Source organism: Pogona vitticeps, chromosome 3 (genome assembly GCF_051106095.1).
Source record: "Pogona vitticeps strain Pit_001003342236 chromosome 3, PviZW2.1, whole genome shotgun sequence".
NCBI classification, from domain to species: Eukaryota; Metazoa; Chordata; class Lepidosauria; order Squamata; family Agamidae; genus Pogona; species Pogona vitticeps.
Window position 1 is genome coordinate 107496175 of NC_135785.1, and position 12329 is coordinate 107508503.

The window sequence follows — 12329 nt, forward strand, 5'->3', positions numbered from 1 at the left end:
CCTCCACAGGGGGAGGAGGAGGTGGTAAGGGGGGCTCTGGTCATCTTTGTTCTTGCACAGTAGCCTTTGGCAGAGGTCATGTGACACCTGCATAAGTATCTTACCTATCAAGTCACACTTTCCAGCCTCGGAAAGTTCTCGTTGGCTTAAAATCTCTTCCCTTGTCTTCCTGTTTTCTTCCCCCCTCTCTTTTTTTAAACCATCCAGCTTGAGATAGAGTTCTACACAATGTGTATTTGGCCACTTATAGTTGATTCTAATAAATGTTGTGCCGACTTCTGAATTTGGGAATTTGGATTTTGGAATACTGTCAAATACCCATTCCACTGAAAGCCAAAATCCAAATAGAAATTAGAAAACGTCCCCTGTAATTTTACCCTCGGTTTTGAAATATGTGAATGTGATTCGAACATCATGGTGTTTAGTACTGTACTAATTCTGAATGGATTTAGTAGTACATCAGCATAGCTCATTTTAAACCAGCGTGTAGCACTCATAATCTGTTTTTTTATTTAAATTCTTTACAAATCTTGAAATTCTGATGTTCTTCATTTGATATTTCAAATCTTTGTCAGAAACCCATCGATTGCATTAAAAGAAACACCCAACAGACTTTATAATGCTTACATTACTACCTTTTGCAAGCTTAACTACTGTGTTTCTCATTAGGAGCTCTGACAACTGCAGTCAAGTGAGGGCTTTTCTGAAATGTAGGTTGAGTGAATTCATAGAACTACAGCCCCCAGAAAACCACAGAAGCCATTCTGGTTTAGGGTCTGTCAAATAGTTAGGGGGATATGTTTAAAATTCACAAACAATGAGACGGTACTGGTTACATTTTTTGTCATTCCAGCCTCCGTCGGTGTACATCTCAACACAGCTTTCGTATCCCTTGCCATTTGGCTCATTTCGACGCCAATTTGTATAATTCAGAGCTGTTCCATCTAGATACTCAAATTCTCCTGGAACAGAACTCTCCTTAATTCCAAGGTATGCATACTGATTTATCCTTTTCACAATACTCAAAACAGCATCGTTCTCCTCTTCATTCATAGGCTGTGCAACAGAACCTCCCAAATCCTGACATGTTTGGAGCGTGGTTTCAAAATTGACGACCATTTCGTTGGTAGCAAATATTTTGTTCCCCACTTTATTAATCATTCCTTTTAAAGCAAGGACTGCAAAAGAGAAGACAAATCACAGTTACCATTTCTATACTGTTATAATTAAAATTCATATATGCAAATATAAGCATTTGATTTTGCAGCCATCAACTGATGAACATACTTGTATAAACTTGGCATGGGCAAATCATTGTGAAAACAAAGAAATCATCACCCGATCCATATGGTTTCCATTTAAGAGTTCTTAAAGAATTTAGATATGAAGTTGCTAGTTTGCTAAACAAATATATGTAAGTTATCCATAAGTTTGGTCTGTATACCAAACAACTGGAAACAGACCAGTGCAATGCCAATTTTTATAAAAAGGCATCCATGATAGTTAACTTAAAATCTAAGTAAATATGTAGTAAAAAGTGAAATATTTATATGATCTGAAAAGAAACCAGGTTATTTACAGAAAAAAGAAGTAAACAAGACTGGAATGCCCTTCAAGAGGATGTTAGGTGGAAATGCTCCCCAATTCACCTGGGAATTAAAAATTCTATGCAATTTGATCTGCCTCTTTATCTTAATACATTGATATTTCCAAACCTAAGGCATTCATTTATGGTCGCTTGCTGCAATACGAATTTGTTGAAGAAAAGAAAGCAGAGAGCAGGAATAAAAGGAAGGTTTTGAAAATGGAGGGATGGAAACTTGCAGAATACCCCTGAAATTTTGTATTAGGGCCCATGACTTAGCCTGTTCATAAATGATCAAGGTAAGAAAGGAGGTGGCCAAGCTTGCAGCTGATTTCAGTGGTGAAAACAGGAATTAAGTGTTTTAAAGAATCTGAGGGAAAGCATATTGAAAAGACAAATTTCATTCAATGTGAGCAACCAATAAAACCAAAAACGAGCCACGACTTCACATATATGCCAATGGAATCTGAGTTGAACATGTGGGTATGTATGATTAATCATCATGATTAATCAATTGTAACCCAGGAGCAGAGGGGGCGGGAGAGGGGGAGATAAAGTGGAGGCTTGTCCCAGAATTTCAGCCTCTGCCCAAGTCTCAAGCCACTTATGTGGTGTCCTAGTGTTCCATGTTGAGGATCAATAAGAAAGGAATTTTTAAAAATTGGGAGATACAGGACAGACAAAACAAAATGCTACATATTTTGAGAGCTGAAATGCTCATGGCTGTACTTGTGAGATTACTCTAGGCAGCTGGTTGCCAGCACCTATGAGAAACAAATGTTGGTCAGATCCAGGCTGTTTTTTCTTATTCCTCTCACTTTCCCATTTGGTAAACAGGTTTTTATGTTGCTTTGTCCTTGTGTTTCTTTAAGCCTGTTTGACCAGAGGCAGCATAGAGATCAAAACCAAAGGAGCAAAGAGCTATGTGGATGCATTAGGAAGGGAAGCCTTTCTCAGACTACCATCAACTATCTTAAACCCTATTATTTGTTTCCAGCCAGAATCAGTCAAGAGGAAAGCATAGGATTTTACATGTTACTCAGTTCAGGCATATTCATGAAGATTAAAAGTAAAGAGTTTACCCCTTTCAAGTTTCGCAATTCTTTGCTGCAAACTTCTCAGGATTTCCTGCACTTCAGGATCAAGAAAAGCTGGACGACCTGCACATATTAATAAGAAAACAGATGAGCTGAGCTGTACTCCCCATGCCATAGCAAATTCAATCCCTTTTAAGGAAAAAAAAGAGTAAGTAGCATTTTCATGTATCATGGGTAATGTTTTAATCATCAAAAAAGTGGGGAGGAGAAGCCATGTGGTCCTTATACACAATCCAGAGGCAAGGAGAAGGTGATACAAATATTAGACCACTAAAAAAAATCAGAAACAAATGCTAGCTTTCATCCTATACTAGCCTTCATCAGGCTATGCACCACTTAAGTGTAGACGGTGCATTAAAAATTCAAGAATTAAAAAAAATCATGGATAGATGTTTATGCCATTTCCAAAATGTGGGCTGCAAAGTAGAAGCAGGAGTGCTGGTTTTAAATTCCACCTCTGGCAAAGTTGATTGAAATGTCCCAAACCTGCCAGACACTCAGCATTGTCCCTCCTTACGTTACACATCTGTTCATCTTGAATGTATTAATAAAAGAAAAAAAAATCACTTTTGGATTCCCCAGGGCTATTTTTAAGGACACATCCCAGATGCTATTCCCAAAGCATTTTTTTAAAAAAAACACCTCTTTTTTCTTGTTGTTTCAAGCTGGAAGAAAACATTTATAAAATTGTTCATAATTTCCTTCTTTTACCTAATATTTATATCGGTGTATGAAGCATGAGTTCCATCAACTGGGCCAGTTTTGCTGCCAGAAGCACAAAAGCAAATTCTCCCCCCCCCAAAAAAAAATCAAGGTGCGTAACAGACAAAATCAGCTGGAGTAAGTGTTCTGGCACATAAAGCAGAAAACTTAACAGGCTAAAATAGTAAAAAAACTATTTTGCTTCCATTCAAATGAAGTAAAATAGGACAATGACAAATAGAATGTCAAAATATTTGCTGCCCGTTTGCCTCCACCCCATGTAGCTGACACCAACGTGGCCATCGCTGCTTCACTTCATATACTCTTTTAAAAGCCAGCACATTTAGAAGCAGCCAGGCAGAATGACAAGGTAGAAAGGCATTCCTGCTCCCTGTCTTTCCCTTCTTCAAATGGCATCCAAGGTGTGCCGCCCCTGCCGTAGCAATTTGTTTTTGTTGCTGCTGCTGTGGTACTTACTGCTGCCACCACCATCAGGAGAACCTTTGCTGTCCTGCTTTGCACCTCCTGGTTGCTTCTAAAAGCCAACATTACTGCCAGCTGGCTTTTAGAAGCAGGCAGATGGACCAGAGCACGGAAGGCCCTCATGGTTGTTGTCCCATCACCTCCTCACGGCCTTCTGGTGGCACATGTGTCACATTGCTACTACCATGGCCAAAACAGCCTGGAAAAAGTAGAGTAGGGTGGGCTCAGCTGCCATTGCCACAGCATCCATGATGCCAGCAGTGGAAGCAAAATACATCATGAAAGAACAGAAGAATCAGCAACAGGAGCAACCTTCTCGCTCTCTAGGCCACCTAGTCATTTTGAAAAGTCAAACAACAACAGTGCTGGCTTTTATGAAACAGCCAAGGTGGGGTGGGTGGGCAGAGCAGCAAAGGCTCCCCTACTAGTGGCTTTCCTTTCTCATTGTCAGCTTCCTGCTAGCAGCCCTTGGTAGTCCACGGGAGAGAATGAGCATAGCATTATTTTTATTATTATTATCATTATTATTTTGAAAATTTACTAAAGAAAATACACCAGAAACACAATTTACAATACGAAACGTTAAATCAGCTGGGCACCGAAAACTACAGTGATACAGAAATGGTGGTTGCTACCACCCCCATGGTGTAGAAATCTGTGACACAAAGAGCTGGCAGCAAAACAAATTCTACTAGACCAAGATTCTATCATGAATGTTCTCACTGTTTCCTACAATGAGGAGTACTCGGTCCAAGGCTCGCAAAGGGACACAAAAAGCAGAAACTGGATTGGGAAATGAGAGCTGAGATAATGTGTGGGATTTGAGAAATCTTTGGATTTCTATTTGCTTATTGGAAGGTTTCCTTTCACTATGTAAATCCTTATTACCCCTCGCTCCACTTGCAACTGAAAAATCACAGAACACTAGCCATAATGGTTAGGAAGTGGTGAATTTGTGGCAACCTCCATGCAGTGTGGTGGGACAGTGTTTTGCTTCCTGCTTCAGGCAACAGGAGAGTATGCCTCAGCCCTGACAAAACCTCTCATCTGTTACTTAAGGCAGCCACCTCAGTTCTTCTGTCCAGTGGTTTAAGATGTGCAGTGTGTATATCCTCTATGAAGTCAAACATCTTCTTAAAGGAATCTGAAAGTGAGGGGATGTTGTCACATATTTTACTGGATCTGAAGCAAGAACTTTCTCTAATTTATGTGCCAGAAATGAAATGTGAAGAAGAATATTCATACAGCAGGACATCCCATGTTTCTCCTCCATGCTCCAGCCCCCACAGCCTCTGGGTTTTTCTGAAAACTGGAAGAACAGTCAGAATGCACAGACAGAAAAACGAAACATCCATGATTTTGTCTCCCTAATGAAACAAGGGTGAAATATAATGGAATTTCACTCTTTCTGTGTGCCTATTTTCCTCATGTGGTAATGTATATATAATGCAAAGAAGCTGCTATTTTGGTTGTCTTTAAATTATGTGGGGCTACCCATTTCCTTCTTACCTTCTGGTCCAGGAGCCCCCCTTTCCCCCTTTTCTCCTTGTTCACCTCTAGGCCCTTCTGGACCAGGAAGTCCATCTCTTCCAGGAGCACCTGGCAGACCATTAGGGGGGCCCATAGGACCTGAAACAAAAGGAGGAAGAATTACAAAATACTCTTCTGTCTTCATCACAATACTCAGCATGAAACACATGGAATAAACAACCACTTCAATGATGCAGGTAGCATCTAAGGTGCCTGGAATTTTTACAGGTCCGAGCAATTCAAATCCTATACATAGGTCTCCTTGGAATGGTGAGATAGAAATGAAACATTGGGTGCATTCCTGAAGTGATAGGAATCTAGAAATCACCTGATCCTGAAAATATGATTACATAACAGCCAACTCATTTAGCTAGCATGTGGACACAGGTCAGTATGCTGTTGCATACCTCTTCAACTGCTCGGCCCATATTTTAAAAAGTATCATCTGTTCCTGCCTGTCAAAGTCAGTTTACTCCTTTCTTTAATAATAAAAAGGGCTCTTGAATCCATTTTTCCACTACAAAAATGGATGCTAAGAACAGAGTATTAACCTCCTTAAAAAGAAGAAAAAAAGCTCTTACAAAATGTAATTTTCTTCTCTGTCTCCTGCTCTCTCTCTTCCTGTAATTATTAAAACCACTTTTGTTCTGGGATGAGAAAATGTTCCCTGTTCACAAGGTGGTGATGAAACAATTTTAACCTAAAGCCAGCTTTAACAAACAAAGTAATGTTGTGCTTCAACTCATTCAACCGTATTGTACTATCAAGGAACATAGTCATTATCAGCAATTGTATGTACTAATGATGTCCAGAGTGAGAATGATGTCCAGCACCAGAGCTGTTTAACCAGGCAATCTCAGATCACAAAGGCATAGGTAGCACCACGTAGAAACCATCTCCTTGCTCCCACAGTTATATAAAAGTCTGTGCTAAAGTGGGGTGTGAGTGTGGGCAGAAGTGTCCTTAAACAAACCAACAACTTTAACCAAATTTAGCCAAATCACAGCCCTAAAGCTTTATTTAAATTTAGCCAGTTGGTGAAGGGGAAAAAAAACAAGGTGAAGGAACTGAACCCCAGTGAGTTTCCATAGGTGAGTGAAGATTTGAAGCTAGGCTTTCTGAGTCCTAGTCCATCACTCTATCCACTACCCCAGACTGGGTATTCAAACCCCTTATTTGTATGTGTGTATTCTTTGCTGTAAAGTCAGAACCAAGTTAGAGAGACCCTAACCGGGGTTTCAAGGTAAGTATGATATTTAAAGAGTCTATTTACCAATTTCAGTCCCCTAATGAGTTTCCATGGCCAAGTGGGGATTCGAACTCTGTTTTCCAGAGTCCTAGTCCATTACTTTGTTCACTACACCACACTGGAGACCCCCTTAGAATGCTCTGTAATTCAGGCATTGGTAAATATTGGCCCTCAATCAGCTATCTTTATGTATATATGCGTATACATGGATTAAATATACAGAATAAACATGTATTCTACTTTTCTGCCCAAAATAATATCCAGATTAGGTGACAATAACATACAAATAAAAAAAATGCAATTGAATTAAAATAGGTAATGGTGCAAATCAAAGCATCTCTAAAAAGAAACATGGACTCCTTTTATTAAATCACAGCTAGATGTCTACAACCTGTCGGAGGAAAAACTTTACATACTGGTGGAAAGGCGACCATTAGGGAACCAGCCTAGACTCATTCAGAAGGCAATCAGAGCTCCAAAGCCTAAGAAAACAAGATGCTGTATATGAAATGTATACCTGGTGGTCCTGGATCACCTTTCATGCCATCACGTCCATCTCTCCCAGGTAACCCATTAGCCCCTGGGGTTCCTGGGAGTCCTGGAATTCCTCCACATTTCTCCTGTCCAAGGCAGGGCTGAGGAAAAAAGGCTACTGCTACTGCCACATATAGTAACTGGGGCAACAGCTTCATTTCTGATCAGCTGTAAAAGGAAAATGCACAGCATTAGTTTTGCAATAAAACTAATCATGCTACCCACTAAAATATAATGAAAATGGCTGGTTCCTAATGCTTGAGGAATTCAAATTCGAAGTCTAAGGAATTGAAATTCATCTATTCAAAGATGTTCTGAAGATGTTCATCTGGAACAGTTATAGCAACCAAAAGGAAAAGACATAATAATCTCTCAATCTAAGCGGTACAAAATGGAATATTGGCAATATACAATGTTGCAAAGAAATATCTAACTACGAGATATCACCAGAGTAACGTTTTCAGCTGATAAGGCTTGATAGCCAAGTGCTAATTGAAGTCATGCTGTAATTTCTGAATTCATCTTACCCTTCTGCTCTTCTATGACAGGAATGAAGGGGTTCAAATAATCTAATTTATAGAGTGTTAAAGACAGGCAGTTTCATAATTGAATGGAAATTCGATATCTCCTGAACATAGATGGATGCTTGATAAGGGTGTGTTTGAACGAATCTTTGTTTTACTCCTGAATGTCATTTACTCAGCAAATACTTCAAATTGTGTGAAGGACCCTTTGATGATGCAATTTTTTGTAATGGTGGAGGGTGGGGGAACATTTCTAACAGTAAAAGGGTTCCTGCACAAAATGTGGAAGGGAGTTTGTATGAATAAAGAAGATGATGATGGATGCAGAACTCTGAGCCTTTCTTATCAGCATGTCACCCTGGGGTGTATCTAAGTGCTAATTGAAGTCATGCTGTAATTTCTGAATTCAGCTTACCCTTCTGTTCCTCTATGACAGGAATGAAGGGGTTCAAATAATCTAATTTATAGAGTGTTAAAGATAGGCAGTTTCATAATTGAGTGGGAATTTGATATGATCTCCTGAATGGAGATGAAAGTTTGATAAGGGTGGGTTTGAATAAATCTTTTATGGCCACTAACAGCCAGGGATCCATGCTAAGGAATCGAGGGATTTACAGTTGACTCAAACTGCTACAGTTTAATGCTGAATTCTAAGGCACTCAGCAAACTACAAAGCCTACAATTCCATAGGAAGATGAAATGACATTTAAAGTGGTACCCAGTGGATACAGGTGTGGAATGTAACTTCACTCTGTCCTTGGGCTCTGGATGGATTTCCTGCCACATTTTGTGTCCAGTCTTTGACTGTACAAGGGTCTCCTCTGAGGGCTCATGTGGCCTTCATCCACCCCACCAAATTCCTTGAGAAAACTTTTCTCATGGTGACTTTAGCCTAAGTCTGTCTCCCAACGGAACCTACATAGTTTAGATAAACTGTCAATGAAGTAACAATAGTATTTCTTAGTTTTGAGTTGATAGGATGAACTGAACTATTTTAGGCTACAGATGGGATGGATGCCATTTTATACCCCTTGAGACCTAGGAGCAAGCCTTTGTGCCATCATCATGGAGGTGAGTGGTTGTCAGGATCCATTGTAAATTGGTGTTCTGTGTTGCAGAACTCACTGTAGAGCAGGGGTCCCCAATCCCCGGTCCGCGGCCTGGTGACGGTCCGTGGTCATGGCAGGACCAGGCCGTAGAGACAGATTTTCCATCCTCCCCCCACACACACTCCCCTACCCACCCCACCTGCATGCACGGGTGCCCCCTCCCACCCACGAGCACACCCCTCCTCTCCACACATGCGCACGAGCACACCCCTCCACAAGCATGCCCTGCCCCTCTGCGCATGCATGTGAGAGTCCCCATCCCTCTGCAAGTGCACCCCGCCCCTTGGCAAATGTGTGTGAGCATGCCCTGCCCACCCACGTGCACGGGGGCCCCCTGCACACAGACCCCACCCCCTTACTGGTCCATGACTCTGAAAAGGTTGGGGACCACTGCTGTAGAGACTCCAGCCTGAGACTTGGAGAATAGACCCCAATGTACAAACCTCAGGGTAAAGCGTGAGATATGGCAGTGGCAACCCTTCATTGCTGTAGCAGTTCTGCAGAGATATTTGTGTATATGGAAGGATTTGGGTATGTTACGTAGCCAGCCATGATGCGAAAGGACACAATCCCTTCTCCTACTACCTCATGTACAGTGGTGCCTCGCATTACGATCTCTTCGTTTAATGACAAAATCGCATTACGATGAGCTTTTTGTGATCGCTTTTGCAATCGCAAAACGATGTTTCCCATTGGGGAATTTCGCTTTGCAATGACTGGTTCCTTGCTTCGGGAACCGATTCTTCGCAAAAACGACGATTTTCCAACAGCTGATCGGTGGTTTCAAAATGGCCGCCGGGTAAATAAAATGGCTCCCCGCTGTGTTTAGGGATGGATTCCTCGCAAGACAGGCAGCGAAAATGGCCACCCTATGGAGGATCTTCGCTGGACTGTGCGTTTTAAGCCCATCGGAACACAATAAACAGGTTTAATGCGTTTCTATGGGCTTTTTAATTTCGCTTTACGATGTTTTCGTTCTACAGCAATTTCGCTGGAATGAATTAACATCGTAATGTGAGGCACCACTGTATATGCTTCCTCATTACTGCCTGTAGCGTTCTCCATTTATTAGATCTATGGTTCTTGTTGTATTATGTAATGGTTTATGAATATTCATATTGCTGTGAGGCAGAGCCTAGAGAGATGCTATAAGAGGCGGAGTCAGAGAGTCAGAGCAGATTAAGTGAGATGGAGTCAGTAAGAAAAATGTAAGAATCAGGCAGGAGAAAAAAGCCAGACAGAGTAATAGAGTGTGTAGTTTGGGAAATTTAAGGTGATTAGCTACTGAAGATATTTATGAATCTCTGTAATCAATAAACCAAAGTTTTATTTAAAAGAACTTGAAGTGTGGACCTGAATCTTTCTGAAGTAAATGGTGATTTAGAGATCACCTGGTGGTAGCAAGTGTAAAAGAAGAGAGTGTTTGCCTTTGTGTACTCTGGGGCTTGAAGGTCAAGCAAGGGGCACGAGGGTGGACATCACACTGCGTTATTGTGCAGAATGTATAGAGAAGGCTTGGTGGGTGAAGATTCTTCTCAACAAATCTGACCATGTCGACGTGGAACTGGCCCATGGGAGAACAAGTCTCATAAGACTCCATAATACTACATGAAGCGGGCTAATTTTGAACCCCAAAACAAGGGGGTAACATGATTAGAGAGAGCATTACACTGAACATGCTCAATTGATCTTACCTGATTTTGAAGATAAGCAGGGCCAGACCTGGTTAGCGTCTGGATGGGAGCCCACCAAGAAAACTCCAGGTAAAGCTAGGAATGGATAGGAAGGAATCTTGCTGGAAATACGGGGCAGTTGTTGTCTGCCGGAGTGAGCAAGAATGGTCTAGGTGGACAAATAGTCTGATTCAACCTCATGTTCATGAATGTGGGTATTTGGAGGAATCAGTTTTGAACTTGGTACTCCTTTACATGGACATATTTTCTAAAGGCAGTTCATTTAACCTTTTGCTAAGAAGGACAATTAAGAATTGAAAACATCTTGCACTGTGGGCAGATATAAAGTTCAAGTATCTCAGGGAAACAGTACCCTCAGCTCTGTTATGAATGCAAGGTACACAGTGTTCACCTGTACAAAGGGTTGCGTCTTGTTCCTTCCTGGTGATTCAGATACAAAGAGAACCTCTGACTGACCTTTAGCTGCTGGAAGCCACCTTTCCAGAAATCCACTGGAACTTCTTTGGATTCTGGGAAGGAACTTAATTTTTTATATTTTCTTAATAAGCCCACTGCAATCCAAATGAGCAAGGCTAGTGTAGTTGGATGTGTTTCATGTAACATGATTTTAGTTCAGTACAGATGGTGGTAAGGTTTTTACAGACTGGTTGAGACGGAAATTGAATGACACGTTCAGCACTCTTGGAAACAGCAAGAAAGAGGCCTTTGAGGACAAACAGACACAAACTCACTCAAAGAAATGACAGAAAGTTAGATTTTCTTTGGGTGAGACTAGATGACTGGTTTATCTTGGCCACTCCGAGGTGTATGTCCATCACTTGGGGAATCAGGTGGTTTGAGGGCAGGAAACCACATCACACCTCCAAGCTACTTATTGGGCTTTCCTCCCTTTAAAGGTAAAGGAAAACGAACAAGCAAATAAGAGGAGAAACAGATCAAGCCATTTGCTTTGGCTTGACCCTGGCAATTACACATGCGGGAAACGAACCAAAATGGAATGATTCTATCTGCACCACAAAAAGAGTAGCTGCTGACAAAGACCCTAAAAGGTGTGGGTAGTCCTGATCAGGGATTGGCTAGTTCACAATGGCTCATACATGAACCAGCCCATCCCCAAAACAGAACAAACCATGGGACCAATCCTTGTCTGACTGCACCCTTTGTGCAAGAGAAATCCAGAGTGCAAAGAAACAGTTCAAGACTTGACATAATCATCTGGAGAAAGAAAGAAACCTCTTTCAGTAATTTAGATGTGTATCTTTATATCTGTTGTGTAAAAATACTGACCATTCATGTAAATAAATGAGGTTTTTCAGAGCATAGAAAAGAGAGACCCTCAAGCAAAAGTTGCTGTTGGTAAACAGATGATGTTTTAGGGAACATATTGTATTAGTAATGTATGTTTCAGATTTTTTAAAAAAGTTTGTACGCTCATTTTAACATAGAAATCTTTACAGCAGTAATATGTTGCAACAAGAGTATATCCATTGAATTTATGGAACTTTGCATAGGTGTTGACTGACCAAATTCCCACTGATTCAATTGGCCTACCTTACTTGTGACTTGCTACTGGATTTCAGTCATTATTTTTGGCTTATGAAGCACTTCAAAGTTATCGTTTATAAAGATATAGCAAGGTTCCATGCTTTGTCATATTCTCAAAGAACTGTTGAGCTGGATGGGATGAAGCAATCCTGACGTATAGCTATTTGAATCTATTTAAAAACCTTGAGCAAGCAACAATCCATCCCCTTCTAAGGCAGTCCATCTCATTGTCCTACTCTCTTCTTAATGAGGGTTGAGGGTGAAGGTGTGGGGTAGG

At 41.0% G+C, this 12329-nt stretch overlaps 1 protein-coding gene across 2 annotated transcripts; it reads right to left on the reverse strand.

Annotated features, from left to right (window-relative positions):
• Window positions 1-487: 487 nt before the first annotated feature.
• LOC110083681 (pulmonary surfactant-associated protein A) lies at window positions 488-7801 on the reverse strand. Of its 2 annotated transcripts, none has more exons than XM_020802298.3 (5): window positions 7708-7801; window positions 7164-7348; window positions 5377-5496; window positions 2668-2745; window positions 488-1178 (listed from the first exon to the last, which is right to left on the reverse strand). In XM_020802298.3, the coding sequence occupies exons 2-5, from the start codon at window positions 7336-7338 to the stop codon at window positions 802-804; spliced, it is 750 nt and encodes a 249-aa protein (XP_020657957.3). In that variant the 5' UTR covers window positions 7339-7348; window positions 7708-7801; the 3' UTR covers window positions 488-801. The 2 variants fall into 2 exon arrangements, with proteins under 2 accessions (XP_020657957.3, XP_020657959.3); XM_020802300.3 differs by lacking the exon at window positions 7708-7801 and adding an exon at window positions 7628-7652.
• Between the last annotated feature and the right edge of the window lie 4528 nt (window positions 7802-12329).